Genomic DNA, 23,683 nt, shown 5'->3' on the forward strand with positions numbered 1-23,683 from the left:
TTGACATTTGAGATCGAGTGGATTTCGCGAATGTAAACGTACTTATTTAAACCGAACATGTCTTAATAAAACGCGTTATTTTGGTAGTCATTTATTTTACATAAACAAAGGCAATTGGTTATGTAAGATATATGACAAATCTACATAAAAACAATAATTTAATCGTCGGGGGCATTACGTATTTTCACCTTTAAACTTTATCTAGTTTTTCTGGTTGATTTGCGTATGAAACGCAAAACGTTGAAAATTAACACGACCCCTCACACAGCAATATGAACAGTGTTGTATTTGTCACCACACCAACACCATCTATTGTTAATGTTGCAGCACTAACAAAACTGCATTTCAATTACCCGTATCATGGCAACCCTTGCATAAAATTTTGTTTGTCATATCAATTTTTTTTGTTGAGTGGAGCAGACCTACAAATAATTTTTTTACTGCTGATTGTTATTTAAACGAAAACGCTGGAACAAACAGTACTTGAGTGCGTCGTTGTTGTGTTTTTTTGCGCTGTACAAAAGAAATAAAATAAAACAATTGAAAGTGAAGAATACAACAAAACTAAATTACTCACTGTTAAAAGGTGACAATTATTGCAAAGAGTAGAACAGCAAAAAAAACAAAAAAAGAAGAGAGGAAGACGGAAAATCTCACTCCTCCATTCAATTACAACGCATTAACGATAATTTGGAAAAATAAAGTAGCAAAGTTAAATCCCTCTGGCTAGCTGACTGTTGGATTGTGAAATTTGTGTGTTTTGGACGAACAAAGAAGGAAGTTGTCGTCGGTGAATTTAAATTTATTCTGATTGCATAGTTGCAGCAAAAACAACAACAGCAAAAATGTTTTATAAAACCTCCATTTTCTTGCTGCTATCAACGGCTTGCTTGTTAACAGGTAATTTAATTTAATTTGCAGTAAAATTTGTTGGTTTTCTTCCATTTTTGCAGAATGTAGATAAATTGCAAGCAAATATATTCTTTCTATTGCACATAACGTCGTTAGTAGTTCTTTGTTCGCCAGTCATTTGTGCTTCTACTGGTATTTATAATCATCACCATCACCTTTTTCATTTTGTTGTGTGTTATGGATTCCTAACACACATTCGCTTTTCTCCTCTATTCGAGTGGTAAGGTGCAATGACAATACAAAGTTGGAAAATAGATTTCCATTATGGAAATGCACAATGTAACCTCAAAGAGACATTAGAAATAAATCAGCTGATCGCTTGAATTTTGTATAAATTAAAATAAGGGGGAAATACATTTTTACCCGTAGCCCTTTGTCACGTCTTCGATTAGCAAATACAAATTTCAAACAAATTACAAATCGTTCGTCACGTACCGGGGAAGAGGTCCGTATGAATGGATAACCACAGACGATGAACTTGATTTTCATTTGATATTCAACTTGCTATTAAATTTCTGAGTGAGGGAAACACTTGGCTCCGTTGAAAATACATAATATTTTTTATGGATGCAGAATTGTCAGCGAAAATCGGAATTAAAATCGACGCAAAAAATCTCAAAATAATGTGCCTGCGGCTGAAAGATTTTCAACGATTTTTTAAAGATACTGGATACACAGGAATCAATGAATGGGATGGCATTCCAATCAACAACGTTCGATAAAAATGTAAACTTTCTATAAAATTAAGGGGCCCTTTGGAGATCGATCTGAAAATTGAGTCCTGACTACAAAAATATATAAAAAATCAATGCAAAGCTCTAGTGCCCCCGATCACAAAACCCAATATAGCTCTGCTTTATAAAAAGGATTTGGTCACGTAGCCGGTGTTGCAGTTCGTCTATAGCCGATAGTCTTAAATTCCCTGCCTAAGAACGATTACCCACTAAAATTCATTCATTCATTTTTTAAAGAAATATTGTCTTGGTTAGTGTTACAAACACCGGACTGGAACACTGGTACTTACGGAACTTAGAGGCCCATAACAAGGAAAGTACGGACTTCCCGATGAAGAAAATTGTGTCGTCGTACTGAGGACCCAGAAGGGGACGTGTGGTAGGATGATTGACGTGGTGCTCTAAGCCCTTCTTTCAAAATTGGTTCGAAACGAACATGTTTTTTTTTTGAAATACCGGGCAGGGCTCTAGGCCCTTCTCCTTTCAAAATTGATTTAAAAGAAACAGATTTTCTTCAAAAATACTGGGGGAAATCGACAATTCTACCAAATATTTATCTCTTTTTAATTCTTATAATAATGGTACAATCTATATTTCCTAAGATGCGTTCTAGAATTAAAAAGTTAAAACTTCCGGTTTTCAAACCTGGAATACGACAAACAAGGGCTTTGCGAACCATGCTTTTAAATTGGAAGATACTTCTCTCTATAGAGCCGGATTTCGGCCTCTTGGGTGTGTTCACCCCACAATTTGTTAACCTCTTATAAAGTGATATGTCGTTCTGGCTGCTTAGTGTGGTCTGCGAATACTATGCAGTGGAAGAGTATTCACACCTGCCAGAATCGTGCTCTGAAAACTTCAACAAGGCGGCTCCTCATTGCACCATTGAACCATCTACGTGAAAATACGAGTGTTCTTTCTGCTTTCCTTGAAATACCGGTAGGGGTGTTACCGTACGAGTCATCTAAACCGTTACATGATAAGTACAACTTTCCCGACTTTAGGAAGGACCTTTGCGATCTAAAGAGAGAGGTGCAATGATATAAGGGAGAGTCTCTAGACCAAGAAGCCTATCAGGCAGTTTCTTTCTCACTGTGAGGTCTCAAATGTCATCAACAATTACACTATGAATGCCGTCACCCTCCCCCCTCTATTGCAGCTGAAGAAAGTTGGCGGCATAAACAGGCCAGGGTAGTTTTGGTCCACGTTTAAGTTGGCGTAGTCACCCCAATTCGTATTGGGCTTGACCAACCTTAGACGATTAAACATGGCTTCTTTATGACATATCTGCATAGTTTTTTCTATTAGGAATTATCGAGTTTGCGATGAAAATCCAGGATGACGAAAGGGTCATTGTTTAGATTGCAGACTGATAGTTTATATCGGAGGTTTGCTTAAGTTAGTCTTTACGTTGCGATATCACTGTAGAGAGGGTTCCAAGGCATGACATTAGAGCTCGCAATTTTTAATATATTTGCCAAGGCATAGATATTAATCCCATATGATGGTAGCTCCTAATTTTCGCTATTTATTCCACAATTCCCAACTGCAATTTAAAAAGTCGTGTTCTTTGTGGATTTTTTAACTCCTCGCAAAAAAGTCCACTTTTTGATGTAGCCCTCCTATAGCTGTACCCCCTTAATTTTTTGAGTTTTCTGCATATCAATTTCATTTTTGGTCTACTTTTGTAAATACCCAGTTACCATATAACTCGATATTTTTCGATATTTTCTAGGGCTTGAGACAAGTTTTCCCTAGAATAATTGCAATTTGGACATTCATCTCGGAAGGTAGTTTAACTCCTCGCAAAAATATTTAATGTAGCTCCACTTTTGGAAGCCCCCGTATGACGATACCTTTTGATTTTCTTTCTTTATTTCTTTCTTTCGGTATTTTTGTAGGATTCTGATTCCGAATTCCAACCAAAACATCTGTAATCTGACAATTTAGCTTCTCTGGTGACGGTTTAACTCCTCAGAAAGAAATTGTCAATGTAGGTCCACTTTTGGTATAGTCCACATACGTCTCGATTTTCTGATACAAATTTTCAATCGCATCAGCTGTAATTTGGCAATTCCGGTTCTTAGTGTCTTTTTTCACTTTTCGTTTCTGATACCAGTTTTCAATCGCCGCAGCTCTAGGTTGGCATTCCGGTTCATAGTGGCTTGTTTAAATTCTCGTCAAAAATTGTATCAGCTGCAATTTGATATTTCGGTTCTCTGTGGAGCATGTTATTTCTTGTTAAGTCCCCATGTATAGCTACTTTCTAATTTTCGACATTTTGAAGGTTTGGTCCGAGAATTCATGTTAATCACCTGTTATGTCGGCATCTTCATGGGTAGATGGCAAGTGATTCCGAACTACATGTATTTTTGGTTGATGTTTATGACTTCTCATGATTTAAACTACTTTAAAAAAGAAACAGAAAGTGTTATCTTTTTTTTGGCAAGTTAGATTTTATTATCCCTTTTGTGAATAAACTTCGCGGATATATCGTATTCCCTAAAAGTTGACTTTTTCATAACAATATCAACGTGCCTAGACTGTCCAATCACAGCATTACTACTGCTCATTACATGAACCAGTAGTAGCCTCTTTTTTACTTAGCTTTATGATACAAAAAAAAAATTGCTATATGACAGTGTGTGTACGATATTTGTTGTTGAATTTTTCCATATATTTTTTTGTTATTCCCCCCAAATGATCAACAAAATGTACACGTCCACACAGACCCATACAAACGCCTCATCAACTCGTCTATTTGATTCTCCAACAAACAAAAGCGAATAGAATTGAGAAAATAAATACAAAACAAGACGGCAGACGAAAAGACAATTATAAACACACGAACTATTGATGCTTGCAAAAAATAAAATAGCAACAATAATAACAACAACAAACTTTCCAGTTATTTATTTATATAATTTTGTTTGTCATAATAATTTTTTATTCTTGTAAATTGTTTGTTTTGTTCTTATAAAAATAATTTTGTTTTTTTTTTTTCGACGCATTCTGGAGGTCAATTAGTAGACTTTTGGTGAAAGATTTTTGTTTGAAAAAGAAATTGAAACATTTTGATAAAGGGGGGTATTAATTAATACGTTTCAGACCCAATTTGATTATTCATCTTTCTTACACTTGATTTGGAGTCCGGTTCAAAATATTTAAGATTACTCATTTACAATGGATCCTTAAATAAAATATTTTTGATGGTTTGATCTAACTATTTTTTGGTAACTCTGCTGTGATTTCATAGAGGGGAAGTTGGGCTTGTTTCGCCGATGCCCTTTCATAGTACGATCCATAACTATTCGAATTATACTCCGCCGAGGGCTATAATTGGACAGATGGTTTCCATCTTATAACCAAGCTGTGCTCGATATGTCCTCACTGTTACAGCACCCACAATGTGGTTAAACCAAAGCTACAATGTTTTATCTACACAGCCGAGTTCTTTAGCTGCAATGGATGGGATAGACTTCGAACACACTATTCATGTTTCATGGAGGCTTTGTTATATTTTTGAACCTTCCTCTCTAGATCATGTACGTCTTCCCTGAAAAACTGGGCGGGAAAGATCTATCCATCAAATGACGGTCTAAATAACAAGGAAACCCTTTTACTCCGAGGATGGTATTCATATTATAATTGTTAACTGCATCAGTATGAATGCTATACAGACAGACCGGCTTGATAGATTTCATGATCTAGGGGCTCTCTCTTATATCGCTGGACCTCTCTGTAGATCATTCAGGTCCTTCCTGACACGCCTGGGTGGGGCTTGTAAGTGCTCATGTCTGCTCATGTAAATGGTCTACAGGAGTCATAAGGAGGCACCCTGTTGCAGTTTTCAGGGCGACATTCTGGCAGGTGGGGGGCTTGGTCGCGTTTAAGGCTGTTACCTTTGACGAGATTGGTAACTCAGCGGAGAAAACACTCTTGCATCCGCTTTTGTTTTCTTTCTAATTGTCTCCGCACTGTACACCTGTTGATTCACCTCCTTTGCAGTTATAACGGATTTAACCGATGAATTAACTGATGCGATCAGCTGAACCATTTTCAAGGGCTTCAATTTCTTCTTCTTCCAATTAACATTTTTACTGGTCTGCGGTTCAATTAAATTGATCTCAGCCTTGCCCTCCCTTGGTTTGGTGGTTCGTGCCTCTGGTTTTGGCGATTAGATACCACATTTCCCGATAAACAGTGGTTTCCCACAATCGTCGGTTTTTTTTTGAAGACAACGACTGGATTCAACCCTGTTCTGTAAGTGGGGATCATGCTTACTAGCTTTAGGTTCGTTCTTATAACTGCAACTACTTATCCCAGGGAGTTTCGAAGAATCCCCATCGACAGATCGACCTTAGTAATTTATCACTCGTCGATATTTGTCGGGAGAACTCGGCGGCACTTCCATTTTATAAATGGAAAATCCGCTCTGTCCTCCTTCTTCTTCAATTGCCTCCTGCTTTGAGAGCATGGAGAAGCCGCTCTGTCTTCCTTCTACATCAATTGCCTCCTGCTTTGAGAACGTGGGCTTTCGAAGGATCCCCATCGACAGATCGACTTAAGTAATTTATCGCTCTCCAATATGTCCCTTTATCCCTTGCCTCTCTAGATTTTGCACCTTTGGTGGCACTTCCATTTTATAAATGGAGAAGCAGCTCTGTCCTTCTTCTTCCTCAATTGCCTCCTGCTTTGAAAGCATGGGCTTTCGAAGGATCCCCATCGACAGATCGACTTTAGTAATTTATAGTTCGCCAATGTGACCATTTATACCTTGCCTCTCTAGTTTTGGCAATTTTGCTGTCGGGAGAACTCAGCGCCATTCCGATTTTATAAATGGAGAAACAGCTCTGTCTTCCTTCTACCTTAATTGCCTTCTGCTTTCGAGAGCATGGATTTGTCGGAGTTTGTGTTTTCCGACGAATCATTAGGGCTAATCGGTTTGGCTTTCATAGGAGTCAACCCCTGATTAGAGGACGAGGCATGGACTATTTACTGTCCATGTTTTACATCCTCTTCAAGCAGAAGACTTTCCCAGAAGACTCCAGAGATACTGTCCTAATTCAGACTTAACGATATCGTATTCGCAATAATTTGCCGGATTGCTGGTCTCTGTCTGACAACTTTGTCGTTATTTATGCCCAAACTTCCCATTCCCAGCTTATGGTTTCTATGTAAAATTTACAAAAAATACCAGAAAGTTACCATTTTAGAGGACCTTCGTACGTTCTTAGCTCAAGATGGGCAAATACATCTAATAAATGATTTTTGGTCTAAGCTCCCAGTCTGGAAAATTGTTCAGAGACAAAAGCGAAAGAGTAGCCTCCACCGTCCTTTCCCAATGCTTCTAACTTATTCTTTAGTTTGGCTCAAACGTGGCGGGAAGTTCCACCGCTATGATTCCTAATAAAATTTGTTTAGTACATGGGCGAAAACTAATAAGTGTTATAAAATTTCAATAAATATCTGCTTTTGCTAATTGACGTTGTTTCACTTTTTTCTGGCTCAAACTGGTTTGGGTGTTCATTATTGAACGATTTCTGTTGTTAAATTCTCCTTTATAAATAGCCTAAACCGGGAGTGGTCAGGGTTTTTATATATCAAATATCTTGTAGGAAGTAAATGGAAACTTTCCATTTTTTTTAAGATTCGCAATGAATTTTTGCACTCTTTCTTTCAAGGGTTTTATTGTTGATATCAAACAGCCTTCGTGTAAAATGCAAATCTCTATATACAAAATACAAATAACATATATAACTGTGATTAATATATATTAAATAAGTAACAGCTACATTAAACAAAAACACATACAGATTCCTCTTTATAATATTCTTACATGAGCAGTTTTTACTTATCAGTCATCTTCCATATGTGGTTTGTTGTTTGCATTTACTGTGCACGGTATGTGCGAATAATAATTCAAAAAACAGAACAAAATTATAATTATCAGAAATACATAAACTATGGAAAGTTTTTTATTTCACACATTGCAAAGGGAAGATTTGAGTTTCATACGGAATGATAATATGGGTATTCATTCTGTGGCTTTGCTCCATTTGTAAAAATGTCTGATGCTGTAAATGGTGTTTTGTTTTAGATGTGGAAAATATATTCCATACTCATCTCCACAACTAGTTTATTCAGCAATGCTGGCTGGCTGGCATAGCAGCAACCACACAAATGCAATTTGTAATACAAGCCGGGTGCATTCAACTAGTTCTATAAAGAATTTCTATGGAAAAATAAACAACATCTAAGACAAATTGCCAATGCTGGCTGGCTGGCTGAACCCTCACCCTCATTTTTTTGCTTTTTGTTCTGTTCATGCAAAACAAAAGCAGCCAAATGACTAATAATCCCATGACCAATACCATAATAGGCCCTTATCATTTTTTTTGAAGAAGAAAAAATGAACAAAATTATAGGCGTTTTTTATTAGATTTTCTTTCTCTCATGTAAAATTGACAACAAGTTCAGGGTATATTGTTTAGTAATTTATCTATTATTTTGTGGTTTATTTTTAGATGCCAACTGAAAATACTATAACTGTTCGAAATGAACATTTCTTGAAAAGGGCAAAGTTATGACATTGCCCTTTGTCGTATTGAGACCAACCACATAAAGTGAATCATTTCTTAACTACCTGTAATTGTATTCTTGAGGTTGTTTGCATATCCTGATATGAGCACTCGTTGTTATTGTTGCTACTGTTGTGGTTTTTGGATTATATTTTGAATCTATTATTGTTTGTCGTAAAACTAAGTCGCAAGATTAATTTATTGAAAAACCAAAGTCGAGCGGACCGACTATATGATACCCTACACAACTATGAATATTTAGTAGCGCTTCAATAACAAAATAATTTATTTGAAGTAGATCACCTATTAAGATTAGGCTTTAGAGTTTGGTTGCAGAGAGAACTAATATATGGGAGGCATATCCAATTCTAAATCGATTTTCGCTAAATTTGACGTAGACATTTTCATCTTTTATACAAAAAAACTTTGCTATGGAGTGCATGATATCACTTCGAGGATTATATTAAAAAAATACATATCGGAGCCGAGCTCCACCAAATGGAAACGTACGTCCTGAAATTCACTACATTTGTGCTGGCATTAGTCATTATTTGCACAATAAAACTGAATTCGGATAAAGGATATATATGTGAGCTATATCTAAATCTTAGCCGATCTCGATAAAATGTGGCAAAGGTATTTCCAAGCTCTATAAAATATCTGGTACCAAATATCATTGTTGTCGAATGCATATTATGAAAGTTAGGGACTTAAAACCCCAAATCGGATGAAATATATATATGGGAGCTATAGCTATATCTGAACCGATTTTCTCCGAATTCGATGTACTGTTTCTAGACTGAATTCGGACGGATGTACCAAAATTCAGGGCTTTTGGAATGATATTTGCCATTTGGTGCACAATTAACCCGAAAACGGTTGAAGATATATAAGGTAGCTATATCCAAACCTCAACCGATCTTGATACAATTTGGCAGAGGTTTTACTGGGCTGTATGTGATATCTGATACCAAACATAATTCTTGTGGGGTGCATCTTACGAACGTGGGGGACTTAACCATCAAATCGGATGAAATATATATGTGTGAGCTTAGCTGTATTTTGTTCACGTTGCACTAGGTTTTGAAGAGCACTTTTGGCCGCATAGCTAACCACAGACCGACATATCGCGTTATAAGAGGTAAACAAGGTCCGCTTGTCCGCGTATCAAGTGCTGGCGTCTTAAAGATCTTATTTCTACTTTTCAATTCATCGCAGATAACTGTGTCTGCGCGGCCGACTTAAACATCCTGTCAAAATAGTACGTGGTCGGAATTACGTTCTCGATCTGCATACTCAGTTCCATTCTCATCTCCTCGTCTATGTGATAAAGATTATGTACGCTGTTTTAGCGTCGGATATTGTCCTCGAATTTACATTTCGAAATTTTCTTCGTTGGATGTCTTCTGAATTTATCAGGGCTTGAATTTATATTAGACGAGCTATTCTTGTCCACTCCCGAAAATAGTTACTCTATCGAATTGTAGCATGTTTTTATCTCGAAGTCGGTATTTGGGAGGCAAAGAGTACGGAAAATTCAGGAATTGCAGGAATTCACATGGTTTTCTTGGCTGAGATAGCGACCTTCTCCGTAGGGCCAGGTCTTAATCCCCTAGTTGTGGAGGTTTGTTTGTACACTGTCAAGAATTATGTCTCCACGAACTGTGACATGTATTTGTAGAGTTCGGAAATTCTAATTTCAGGCTATAAACTAATGGTCTTAATTTAAATATTTTGGGCAGGAATTGTCTATGGAGTTATTCTTGTCCATTGTCAACAATCTCATGATCACACAAATCTTTCTTTCGATGTCGTCTATAAAGGGAGAGGGAGTAAAGAAACCAAGATATGACTTCTAAGTTCCGCGGATTAGGATGTCAAAACCGACCGGTAGCCATGCTACTTGTAAAATTATTTGGATCTTTAAAACAGAATGAATGTCTTCCACCAATGTGACCCACATTCCAGCTGCCTTCATGGTTTAGTATTGGACCCAAATTATTGGCATAACACAGAATATTGTCTCGACATATGCAACGAACTTTTCCATATAAATTATGTACTGTTTTGGCTACGTCGGCGGTCTAGATCAACTGACTTGTCGATCAGGCTTGATCTAATTCAATAAAAAAAGAGTAAATATTCTTATTTGACATCTCCCGCCTTTCAGTTGCCTCGACAAATGAAGATGAGATTCTGAGATCGGCACCAGAATTAATGGTATAACACAAAATATTTTCCCGATATGCCACCTGAAAGGCTGCATCTTCTTAAATAGGCATTCAAAACTGCTCAACTAAACCGGAATGTTTCGAAAAAATTTTCTATGCACGCCGATGGTTACAGACTTTCCAGCATCATATTTTTGTACGAAAATATAATTCGTGTTAGGGCCAGCGTGGTTGATTACTTGCGAAGATGCCTTGGCGGACGCTGAAAACTTCAAAGAGAAATTCTTCCAAAATTTCCATAGAATTCCGCACCCTTATATTTACAAGCGAAACCAGCCATCTTAAGAATCACCACCTTAACTTAAGAATCAACCGTCAATTTTTCTCGTATCCCGCAGGCCACTTAGTTCAAATAGAATTATCTTAATTGAAGCATACTATACTTGTAGTCTCTTTCATGTTCTTATCTTTTTAGTCACACACAGAGCATTATTTATTTATTTAGTTATCCCGATACAAGTGTTGACTTTAACTGTATATGCCGTTTAAGTCAACACTTGTATCGGGGATGGTTTAAAATAATATACACAGTCAGTCTGATTGTTCGTAGATATGAATGTTAATTTTTGCCATCTCTTTTTTAAATACTCCCTAATCACCTTTGTTCTCATTGTCCAGAGTTTTTTTTAGTGATGTCTTTATTTAAATTAAGCCAGATGAGAAATGCATCATGCAGTGGGATCAGTGGAGGGGAGTGGCAAAGGAAATAGTATACTACATCTTAGTGTGTGTTATCTAGTTCTCTTTGAATGGAAGTGGGCGGAAATGAGGGGTCAGCGGTGCCAATGAGTTTGATTGAAATCAATCTTGATGATCAATACTATTAGCCACACTTTCTTCCCCGCCTCCAGCACATTTATATCTCGATAGAAATGAATCATTATCTTATATGAGCTATTCTAAAGATGTTTGCTTTTTTTAATAAAATCGATCCGAGATTATGAATAATAGGAGTATTAGAGGCTTGTCTTATCGCATGATGACAGCAAGAAATTCAGATACGAGTGCTTTTGTCCGTCCTGAAAATTATTTTTTTTAATATGAGGGCATCGGAATGGATAAGATTTTATGCATCCCAAATTTGTACACATCATTTGAATACTCTTTCCCCCATTAGCTTCCATCGATCTCTTCGTGTGGATTTAGGTAAACGTTGGATTGCCTATTTTTTTAATATCTTCAAATTATTTGTTTACCATGTTGTTGTTTTCTTTGTTCTTCTGGAATATGTAAGTAAATCCTATACTATAGCACATTGTTCTAAATGATAAGATTAGATAGATTATCTGTTTCTTTTTTGTTTTTAACAACAGAGGTTAGTAGGTAAATATGTCTACTCCAAAATAATGATTGTGGCTTTTGTTTACATTTTTTTTAACAAATACCACAAATGATAAAAATTATTGAATCTCGATTATAATATGGTGTTGGCATATACTATGCATGAATATTAAATGCATATATATTATAATGAAGATCTGAGTCAACCATTATCCAGTCGTCTAGGCAATGATTGACATTTCCATGTTGTCACTTCTAGGCGAAATTCCAAATACATGAAAAGGACCACCTTTACATTTATGCATATTTTGTTGACGTACAAAGTAAAATACAGAGGTATAGCATAATGTATATAGGTATGTAAATTTTCCATTATTGTTTTGAATTCCCATCAGCACTACAGATTATGTATCTGCTTCCCTCTTTTCTGAAGAGTTTGCCAAACTCAATCTCCCATGCGTTGTTTGCGCCGAAATTAGTTTGATATCAAGCGAGAATTTTGCCTCTGGGCTCTCTGTCAATTCAGGCTGCCTGTCCCTATATTCTTGTCCTTGTCTGTTACTCACTGAGACAAAAGTAAATCAACGAGGCAATTATCGGTTTCTTTGTGGATTGTGGACGTAAGTAATGATACTCCCTCCCAGTTAAATTAAAAATCCCCGCCAAAATACCTCATTAGGGGGTAGAAAATCTTCTGTGGAGCCACATACTTAAAAAAACCAGTATATGGTGAAATTAATTTGATTCACAAATTTCTGGGGCATAATTTTGTGTAGCATTGAGGCTATCCTTCAGCGATGGGGTAGAAGATCCACAGCCACTAAAATGTCACAGAAACTTGAATCCACAAAATTTGAGTTTCCCAACCTCCTCGTACAGTTTATCCTAGTCTTTCATTATTTGTTTATATTGAATCATCAATACCCTAATAACTTATCTATGTAGATCTTCAGTTCGCGGTTCCATGCTTATATGTGATATGGCGGTGGACCGGTGTTCTTTGTTTGATTCCGCTAACGTTAATGTCATCGTAGACACATTTTTGTTCGTTTTTTAATTTCTTTTTGGGAGGTGTAACATTTTCATTAAGTCGGTGCCTGGCTCTGTGGTTGAGTGTGCAGGCGAGGCCACAAATCCAACATTTTATGTGTTTTTAAAACCTCAGCTGTTAGTGATTCAGCGATTGAAGTATGACTCACAGGCGAGTTTTTAGTGCTATTTGGGGTCAGATGCCGAGAGAGGAAGTTTGGCAAAATGGTAAGATGTCACAGGTAGGGGCGAATCTTCTCCCTCTCTATAAACATTGAAAACCCGTGGTCGATAATTTTTTGCACACTAGCCCCTTCTACTTTTGGCCTCTTGATTTATGGCGGAATCCTTTACACCTCAAGTTCTCTGAGAACGCCTTGCCGCTGGAAGACGGCATCGTCAATTTTGCTTGTCGTACTGCCCCCATCAACGTTTGACCCCATCTGAGTGCCAAAGAGAGGACTTCAGTTAAACCATCCGCGAAGATGTTAGGATTACAGCTACAAACAAAACTTCGTCGGAGAGGAATACTGGGACAGAAACATCGAGGAGTGCACGAAAAGGGGACATAGTTGCACTCTATTCATGTAGGAACATTGTAAGGAAGATTTGGGAGCTTAGACTACAAGTCGTACACTGGATGTACTTGTTCTGACCTATAAATTCCTTTTCTAGTGGCATACAATCAAGGCCAGGTTGCTCTCCGTGCATAAAGGAAATAATTGCCCTTTTTGGTTTAGCAGAAGAGTCTTCTTTGCTGTACGTTTTCTTGTTTCTCAGATCTCTTATAGGGTTTATGCTCTCGTTGAGGGTCTGTAAGTCGACCTGAGGTATGGCGTATGTATAGTTCCTTCCTGACACGCCTGGGTGCAGAAGTTTTATTCCCAATATGGTGGTTTGTATGACTCCCACGGTAACACAAACAGTTTGTAGGGGTGTTTTAGTTGTTGTTGTAGCAGTAGTACATGCAAGTGTTTGCGTTCTGCTAATCTGTTCCCAGCTCCAGGTTTAGAAATTCGGCTACTTTAATGGGCTGTAGCCAGAGATCTTCTGGAGTGAGTTGGGTAGGTTTGGATGTGCAATTAAAGAGGTGCAGCGTATTGTGCGGGCCTGTATCACACGCCGGGCAGGCTTCATGCACATCTTCATCAATTCGTGCCCAATACGAATTGAGACGACTACACCATCCTGAACGTAATTGCGCCAGAACTACCCTGGTTTGTCTAGGCAGCTGACGTTCTTCAGCTGAAATGGATGGGGGGTGGACTCCGATGACGGCATTCATTTTATAGCCGCTAATAGCATCCGCGACTGCATCGATATGACTGCCACTCAGACCTGGTCAACAAGGTTTATTTGTCCGCACCCCAAGTGCTGCCGGCTAGCGCCTTGAGGACCGTGTTCCTACTTTTCATCTTGTCACAGATAGCTGTGGCTTGCGCGGACGACTTGAACATGTGACCCCTAGAATCTTGGGGTAGCTCGTGGTCGGTATTAAATTCCCCTCGGCCTGCTGTGTTCTCATCTCCGCAGACCATGTGTTAAAGATTGTGACCGATTTTGATTTCGTGGCGAATATTTTCATATTTCTCGGGTGGAAGTATGCGGCAAGCTCGGCGAGATAGGGGTTCAGCCTTTCACATATGTCATCGACCACTGGGCCTGACGCCATGATCGTACAATCATTCGCATACGTTACGATCTCTATGCCGTCTGGAGGGCAAGGAATTCCGGAAAGGCGGAGGTTAAACAGTTCCCCAGATATCACCCCACCTTGGGGAACTCCCTGTTTCACTCTATGGTCTTTGGGCTTCTTGTTCCGGAATTCGACGTACGACTGGCGGCCACACATATAGTTGATTATCCAACGATTCAAACTTGGCCGGTGGATGGTTCTCTGCACGTTCTCAAACAGTATGGCATGATTGACCGTATCAAATGCCTTCTATTAGCCGTTTACTAAGTGGCGAATATTTTTATATTCCATGAGATAGGTTTTAAACCTCTCAAATATGTCATCGTCTGATCCGCATAGATATCGAACTCAATGCCGCCTGGAAGTCGAGGAATTCCGAAAAGGCTGAGGTTAAACAGGGGTTTCACTCTACGGGTATTGAACTTCTTGATCCGCAATTCCAGGTATGATTGATGTCCACACATATAATTGATTACGTTGGATAATCAATTAAATTTGTCTGGAAAGTAATACTCTCGACACCCCTAACCAGCTTGTCGTTATAAGCTATTATATCGAAAGTCTTCCATAAGTCAGGGCCTATTCTGGTGCTGTTCTCTTCTAAATTAAGGTGGGGATATGGGCTGCAATGCAATATGAATATGAATGTGCATTGGTTGTTATATTAATTTTGGATAAAAATTCTATTTTATAAAATCTATCAGAGAGAAGGTCGAGCTTTCGACAGTTTAACACATTTGCCATTGTCCGGAGGTTAAAGTCCAATTCAAATGAAAATAATAACAACACTAAAATTAATGCAATTGTGCTCTATTTCCAAGTCTGGCCATTTTAAATAATTTGCCAAGATTTTGGTTTCAAATTACATTCATTGCTGCCGTTTATTATAATGCGATATACTTTGGTTTTGCTTTTAAGCTTCCTTTTGTACTTGGCAACCAGTAGTGTTTTTGTTTTGTTTTCGTTTTGTGATTATTAGCGAACTTTTTTTTTTTTGTAAAACGCGATTAAACTTCTTTATGCATCATCAGCCAAATAATCGCAATAAACAAAATTGTAAGTGATTTTGTGTGTGTGTCACAGTAAATTTACCCTTTCAACAAAGCAGCAGGGCAATGAAAAGCAATGAGTCATAGCTTAAATGCAATTGTTTACAGTGTGTGTATGTGAAGATAAACTTTGTGTGTTTGGAAATTTAATATTTTAAAATTGTATATATTTGTTTTGTTGGAATTATCTGGATATGTTGGTGCTTCCTTCGTCATCCCACATCATCCTATAACATTGTTGTTTCCAATTTTATATATATATATATATATATATATATATATATATATATATATATATATATATATATATATATATATATATATATATATATATATATATATATTGTTTCAATATTTCTTATCATTTGGATTAATGACAAATTATTATTTTAATTTGTATAAGTTATTGTGATTTTTTTTGTGTGCTTATGTTTTTTGTTGTCATCTTGGCAATTATCAATTTTATAAATTAACTATTGAATAATAAACGACCCTTGTGGCTTTAATATGGGCCTGATATATATGTATGCACCTCTCCAATCAGATGTTTCACTGAAGGACTGAACAAAAGTTCAATTTGATTATTGATTTGAAAAACATAAAAGAATTTGCCGCCCGATTCATTATTGAATTTGCCGCGTAATTCAATAATTGGCCCCTTTTCGGGGATAACCTTTAGAGCATTTGGCTTATTTAAATATTTTAGGGTGGTTTTGCAAGCTTATATTCCTTTCGTTAAGATCAAAACTTTAGGGCCCAATTTTAAATGTTTGCTTGTGGCGGAAATTTAGAATTGGATAGATACCTTTTGGGTAAATAGTTTCTTCTCCTTCCGTACATAAAATCATCAAACCCGATCAGCCACATGTATTTTTATACCCTCGGCCATATGGCTATATAGAGTATATATCATTTGATACGGCAAAAACGTGCCTCATCGACCCAAGGTATCTTTGGAAGAATTCCGTTTCAGGACATTTGGAGTCGATCTAGAGATGTCCGTCCGTCCGTACATCTCTCTGGCTAGCTGGTGCGAATATTCATGAAGCTCATAAAACACGAAATTAACATCCGATTGGCATATCTAAATATTTCCATAACACAATTATCCCTTCTGGTACCGCCCCCACAAAAGGGTCAAAGTTTTGAATAACCAAAACGATCATAAAGTCCGAAATAAGCATCCGGCTCTCTTCAAATTATGCACCTCACAATAGTTTTATTAACCTGAAGTCTGTTGTGAAGATGGGATATATCAGTCCATTCCTTCTGGAACCTCCTCCACGAAATGTTAAAAATAATTAACTGCCCAGAAAGAGAAAGGATAATCCGATTTTGCTCCAACTTTGCAAATCCTAATATTTGCATCAGTGCTAGGTCAGGTGCGAAAATGGACAATATCGGTCCACTCCATAAATACCTTCACCACAAAGGGCCAACATTTTGAATAATTATAACTCTAATAAAATGTAATGTAAGAGTCCGATTGTCTTCAAATTACACAAAACACAATATTTTTATTAATCCAAGGTCAGGTGCGAAGGTGGAATATATCGGCCCACTCCTTCTGGTACCTCACCCACAAAGGGTCAAAATTTTGAATATCTATGGAGGTCAGTAGACGTGAAATTAACATCCGATTCCATTCAGTCTTAGCACATCTCAATATATCCGTAAACACGAGATCTTTTATAAAGGTGGTAGAGATCGGACCATTCCAAACCAAAACGATAATAAAATCCGAAATAAGCACCCGGTTCTCTTCAAATTTCATACATCCCCTTATTTTTACTAATACAAGATTTACTGTGAAATGGGATAAATCGACGCACTTTTTCGGCTACTTCCATCAAAGGGTTCAAAATTTTGGAAAACAAAATGCTAATAAAACCCGAAATAAGCATACAACTGTCTTCAAATTTCAGACATTCAAACATTTTTGCTAACGCAAAATCTGATGTGAAGATGGTAGATATCTGCCAACCCGTTCTGGTACCTCAACCTCAAAGGGTCACAATTTCCTATACTTATATCTGTCATAACTTGCGAAACAAGTCGGCGATTATAACTTGCTATATCTAAATATTTTACTTAGCCAGAAATCTGATATTCAAATATGGCACGTTGTAGTATTTATATCAGTCTTAGGTCCGCAACGAATTGAACAATATCGGCCAACTGCTTCGTAACCTCCCCCACAGTTGGAATAATCATAAGTCAAGTCTGGGGGTATACATCTGTCGGCAAAACCAACTGATACTATTTAACTTCTTATTGAAGAGAATTAGTAGGCCAAAATTGGTGGGTGTGAAATAAAAATCTAATCGTCCCTGCAATAAGTTATATTGCCCTACCACACTGCTGCCCACTAGTTTACCCATTCCTTTGAGCCAAAAATCGACAAATTGTTTAATGATTTCTTTGTCGATTTTCTTAGCTTTCTATATTTGACACTTTATCATTTACCTAATAAATTTCTAATCATTTTTTCCTTTCTCCTTAAATTTTTAGCGGCTCAAATGAGCGTAAATTTGAGCAAAGCTGAGGTACCTTCATCGACAATTTTGCCTGAGAAGCATAAGACAACAACAACAAGCACTAGCTCAACTTCCACCACCACCACCACGACCACTACAACTACAACTACTGCAGCTCCAACTACTACATCTACGACCACCACAACAACAACCACAGCTGCTCCCACGACCACTACAAGTGCACCCGATACAACTACACCCACAACAGAAGCTCCAGTCACCACCACCACAGCTAAGCCTGAACCCCCAAAACCATATCCTCAACCCGATGTGGCAACATGGAACTCTACATGTATTATGGTCAAAATGGCAGTTCAATTGAATTTCACTTATGAAACCAAAGGTAAGGGATAATCGATCAAATTGATAATGACAATAATAGAACATCTTTTCTTTCCCAGATAATAAAATGGTCTATGGCTTGTATAACATTCCCAAGGATGCCGTCGTCGATCATGTAGACTGTGATAAAAATACCACAGAATCTATGCAAATCAATTGGGGTCCAGCCGATGCTCAACACATTATGGTGATGAATTTCGAACGTGGCAATGGCACGACCAACATGACAATGATTATGTTTACCTTGCCATTGTTGAACACCACCTTCCCAGATGCTAAAGGTGAGTTGGATTGGAAGGAGGAAGATCGAGATAGGAGTATACGTTTTTTTCCTGTCTGGAAGGAATTGAGTTAAAGGGATTAACTCTATAAAATATGGATTTTAATAAGGTTTTAACACACAAGAGGAGTTTTTCTTCTGACATAATTTATCTGCTGGATTTTATTGTTAAAAACCGATGGAATTCATAGTTGCCTCTCTTAATTAAGCCCATAATTTTACCTAGAAAACCAGCCTATGGCTTATGCGAGAAAAAATCATTTTATGTATCTAGACCTTCATATAAGTTGTAAACTTAAAAGTATATTACCTCTAAAAGCACAGTTATGTTTATTACAGACCTATGTGGCTTGAGTTATTTTTAGAGAGATATATATGAGGAGGGCTCATATTCATGTGTAACTCTGCTAAGATAGATACCTAAAAATCACAGACGTCGATCCCATCATCATTTATAGGTTTGACAAAAGCATTTTCGACCCAGTCACATCAACCTACTACCAAAATCCGAACCGATTGTGTCACCAATCCAAAGACTCTTCAGGCTTTACTCCTCTCCCGGAGACATATGGGACATAAGGCTGTTGCCAAACAGGAGACATAAGCTTTATGATAGGTGGGAGGTAGTAATGCTCTAAGATTCCATCACCAACAATAGGTTTCTTTGAATCATCTCCTGACTAGGCACTTTCGCTTTTGTCGCCAGTAACAAATATTCTTAAGGCTTTACTCCTCCCTAGGGCTTAAGACTGTTATACAACATGAGACGTATGATTTTTCGTAGATGAGAGATATCAACATTAACGTTCTTTGAGACTCAGACCCTATTATCATCTATGGGATGTACCAAAAGCATCTTCTGCCTAGGCACATTATCCTACTACTAAAACAGGAACATATAAATCGATTTCGCTTTTGCCGTCGGTAACATAAGGGTTTTTCCCCAGAGACATATGGGGCTTTTTGATAGGGGAGAGATAGTAAGTCTAACGATTTTCTTAGACGCAGAACCCATTATTATCGATAGGTTTCTTTAAATGAATTCCTGAATAGGCACACCAACCTACAACTAAAACATGAATATAGCGGGCGATTTCGATTTTGTCGCCAGCAGCAAATACTTTTGAAGCCTTAGTCCTCCCCAGCATTAGAATGGTTTCCGTCATCAACACAGTACCACAACAGCAGTACACGCCGTTTGCACAAATATTAGTAGAAGTTTCAACAAGAACAGGCTGTGCCATAGAACAGTACTTGTGGCTCATCAGTTTTCAAAGGCCTTTGATACATAAAATCACGCCACACTGTTCGAGGGTGTCGAGAATGCTACCCTCCGGCCGAGTATGAAACTTTTGATAATTAAAACTCTTGATAATTATTCGGAAGAATAAGTCCAAACCCCCAAGAGTGAAACAGGGAATTCCCCAAGTTGATGTGATATTCAGCGATCTGCAGACAGTAATGAGATCGTTACTTATGCGGACGACTGTACGATCATAACGTTGGGTCCAGTCGTCCTAGCGTTTGTCGTCTTTCACGAGGGGAATATGAAATTATCCGCAAATAAATCAACGGCTACACTTTTATTCACATGTTCTTCGGATATGAGAAAACAGCTGAATGTAGAGGTTGAGGGGCGCAGAATTCATAGCACTACCCCAAGAGCTTAGGGATCACATTCGAAAACATCTGTGACAAATTGAATAGTAGGAACAAGTTCCTCATTGCGCTAAGCGGCAGCATTTGGGTCGCAGACTATAATATCTTGTTCATCATATCAATAGGTCGGTCTATGGTTAGTTATGCAGCTTTTAAGTGGTCTACGAACATTAGTGCAATACAATGGAGACCTGTCAGAATGCCGCCCAAGAACTGTAGCAGGGTGTCCCCTCACGAGTCTGGATCATTTACATAAGGGGGCGAAGGTTCTTCCCTAATGTCTTTATAAACATTTTCTTTCGTTACAGTACCTGCTTGGGTGCTACCGTGTGAGTCATCTAAATCTTTATATGTCAGGAAAGACCTGCATTATCTAGAGAGGAAGGTCCAATGATATAAGAGAGCTTTTTACCTATCCATTGCAGCAGAAAGACATCATATGGTAGTGTTGGCTCAACTACGTATGATTGTACAGAAGTTTCAACCCATGAATATGTGCAAAATGTCTGCCCAGCGTTAAGTACAGGCCCCCACACTACACAGCCTATTTTTAAATACCAAACCTAGCCATCTCACTGCAGACTACTTTCTGTAAATGTAGCCTTTCGGGCGAGCCGAAGGCCTGGTAGTCTTTATAAACGAACTGAAGCCCAAAGAGTCTTTATAGACGACCTGAAGGCCAGGGAGTCTTTATAGACGAACTGAAGGCCAGGGAGTCTTTATAGACGAGCTGAAGGCCAGGGAGTCTTGATAGACGAGCTGAAGGCCAGGGAGTCTTTATAGACGAGCTGAAGGCCAGGGTGGCTTTATAGACGAGCTGAAGGCCAGGGAGTCTAGGAGTTTTTCTAAAGGCCAGTGGGTCTTTACAGACGAGCAAAAGACATAAGAACCTTTATAGACGGGTTTTTTTGATCGGAATCCCAGTCTTTTTAAACCAGCTAAAGGCCCGACGTGCTGAAGGCCATGCGTTTTTTAGACCAAATTAAGGCCTAAGCCCAAGGAATATTTGTAGACCAGCTGAAATCCACGAAGTCTTTATAGCCAAGCTAAAAGCTAAGGAGTGTTTTTAGTAAGATGAAGGCAAAGCGCCTATGTAACCCGTTTAGGATACTGTTGCCGACAAACACTACAATAAAAAATAATTGACAAATCATGGTCGAGGGTGTAAAAACAATCCTGGTTTTGTTGCTCTAGTTTATTTTTAAAAATGTCTTTTACAATAATTATAATTAATAATAATTACACCACATTTCTCTTTTTCCAGAAAACCAAACCGTACAATTGATACATCGCTCCAATGAATTCAGTGCTCCATTGAAGATGTCCTATCACTGTACCCGTCCACAATATTTGAATTTGACTGAGACCATCGACTCGCAAGTGGTTGGTGTTGCCAAAGTGCACGATGTCCAAGTAGAAGCCTTCCGTGCGGCTGGTGCTACCGGTTTCTCTACCGCTCGTGATTGTGACAGTTCCGAGACTTCAGATGTTGCACCAATTGCTGTTGGCATCGCATTGGGTGCTTTGATTTTGATTGTTTTGATCTCATATTTGTGTGCTCGTCGTCGTTCTACTTCTCGTGGTTATATGAGCTTCTAAGCGAATGAAGTATGCAGAAAAAATGGAGTAGAATAGCCGTTTTTTATTTCAATCTACTTTTATAATAATTTTTATTTCTCTTTTTATTTTCGTTTTTTTCCTTAAACTCTCGTATCATTGTAAGAAGTAAAAAAGGAAAAACAGAAATGCGGTTGGAAAGTTCATGGGGACAATGGTCGTGTGTTAACGCCTAAGAATGTAAATTAAAACCACACTTTGCTTCTATTTTTATTTTTTTAGTTTCAAAATTTTCTTGTATAGGCTTTGTTTTATTTCCACTGAATACGAAAATAAAATTCCCTATCCCTGTTTCTTTTTTATTTAGCCAAAAAACATGTTTCAATTTTTTATAATAGATTTTATTAGCTATCCCCTTCATATTAGAGTTTATCATTATTATTATTATTTTATTTTCTTAGTATTTTTTGTGTACCATTTATTTTTTTATTTTATCCAATCTACACTCATATTAATCATTTATGTTTTATTTTTTTTTTGTAGTATTAAATTTTGTTTTACAAAAACTACAACACCAAATGTGTAAATTTTTTCTTTTCGCTCTCAACGTGAGTTGTTTTGTTTAATAATGATTTCTATAATCTTCCTGGATCTTCTTCGTTATGCCAAAACATTTATATCGTCGGCTACCGAAATTAGTTTAATAATTGATTACAATGTCATAGTTCTTTTTTTTTTCTAATTATATTGCCTATAACAAATACAATACATAAAAATATATGATTTTATAAATTATTATTCACAACTGTGTAAAGCAAAGATATCAATTTTTAAATTGGCCTTAATTTAAAACGAATAGAAAAACCAAGAAACAAATCATGTATCTTTAAAGAACAAAATCGTAATTATTATAAATAAATAAAGCCCTTAACTGGAAAAAGAAAAACAAAAGCGGAATGTAATTTGTATTATATCAGATTGAGGAAAAGAACAATTTAAAAATACAGGATGAGATAAAAAAACTGCAACAAGGTCAAACGCCATAATTTTTACATTTTTTTTAAATTTATTGAATGAAAGCTAAAAATGTCGGAAATAGCTTTTAAATTTTAGAATAAGTTTAGATTTGTTCGAATTGTTCACCTTTGACACGAATTACCAATTATTCAAACGGCCAATGAAACCGTCATACGCTGCTTGAATGTTGCTCTGCGGTATTTTGGCCCATTCCCGGCGAAGCGCTTGCTTGAGGTGATCGACACTTTGGTATTTTTTAGCGCCAACCTTGCTTTCCAACATACTCCAGACACAATAGTTCAACGTATTGGCATCCGGACATTTCGGTGGAGCTGGAAATGAAGCGAGGAAGCTTATTTTGTAACCATTCTTTGGTGGCGCGTGCTGAGAGCGATGGTGCTGAGTCCTGTTGGAATGTCCAAGGTCTGCGGCCAAAATCTTTGCGTGCCCAAGGCTTTAATACATCCTTCAGAATATTTTCACGATAATATTCGGCATTTATTCTGATGCCACGGTCGATTATTACGAGCGGAGAGCGACCGTCGGCTGTTATGGCGGCATCACCATGGCCGGCGCTTGAGTTCTGGTGGGCAACCGAAGATGCACATTTTTAGTTTTCAGCTGACCTCTTTGGCAAGTAAACACGATCATTTTGTTTGTTTACAAATTGCTGGACAACGAATGTTTTCTCATCGGAGAAAACCAAATTCGGCAGTTCACCACTTTCGGCCAAGCGAAGCAACTTATTAGCTCTTTTCAATCTATGTTCTTTCTGTTG

The 23,683-nt window shown here is 37.6% G+C and overlaps 1 protein-coding gene across 2 annotated transcripts; it reads left to right on the plus strand.

Moving 5' to 3' along the window:
- The first annotated feature begins 389 nt into the window (after positions 1 to 389).
- LOC131806043 (lysosome-associated membrane glycoprotein 1-like) lies at positions 390 to 22,839 on the plus strand. 2 transcript variants are annotated; one of them, XM_059129926.1, is made up of 5 exons: positions 390 to 900; positions 18,025 to 18,393; positions 18,452 to 18,673; positions 21,596 to 21,939; positions 22,055 to 22,839. In XM_059129926.1, exons 1-4 carry the CDS (start codon positions 846 to 848, stop codon positions 21,928 to 21,930), a joined length of 981 nt encoding a protein of 326 aa, XP_058985909.1. In that variant the 5' UTR covers positions 390 to 845; the 3' UTR covers positions 21,931 to 21,939; positions 22,055 to 22,839. The 2 variants fall into 2 exon arrangements, with proteins under 2 accessions (XP_058985909.1, XP_058985908.1); XM_059129925.1 differs by having other exon boundaries at positions 21,596 to 22,839.
- The last annotated feature ends 844 nt before the right edge of the window (positions 22,840 to 23,683 follow it).

The sequence above is a fragment of the Musca domestica genome, unplaced genomic scaffold (assembly GCF_030504385.1).
Source record: "Musca domestica strain aabys unplaced genomic scaffold, Musca_domestica.polishedcontigs.V.1.1 7, whole genome shotgun sequence".
Lineage (NCBI taxonomy): Eukaryota > Metazoa > Arthropoda > Insecta > Diptera > Muscidae > Musca > Musca domestica.

Bases quoted from the DNA above. Each gene is read 5' to 3' on its own strand.
- LOC131806043 (XM_059129925.1), top strand. From the start codon at position 846: ATGTTTTATAAAACCTCCATTTTCTTGCTGCTATCAACGGCTTGCTTG. The intron at 18,394-18,451 runs GTAAGGGATAAT...TTTCTTTCCCAG, and splicing joins TTTCACTTATGAAACCAAAG to ATAATAAAATGGTCTATGGC. The intron at 18,674-21,595 runs GTGAGTTGGATT...CTCTTTTTCCAG, and splicing joins CACCTTCCCAGATGCTAAAG to AAAACCAAACCGTACAATTG.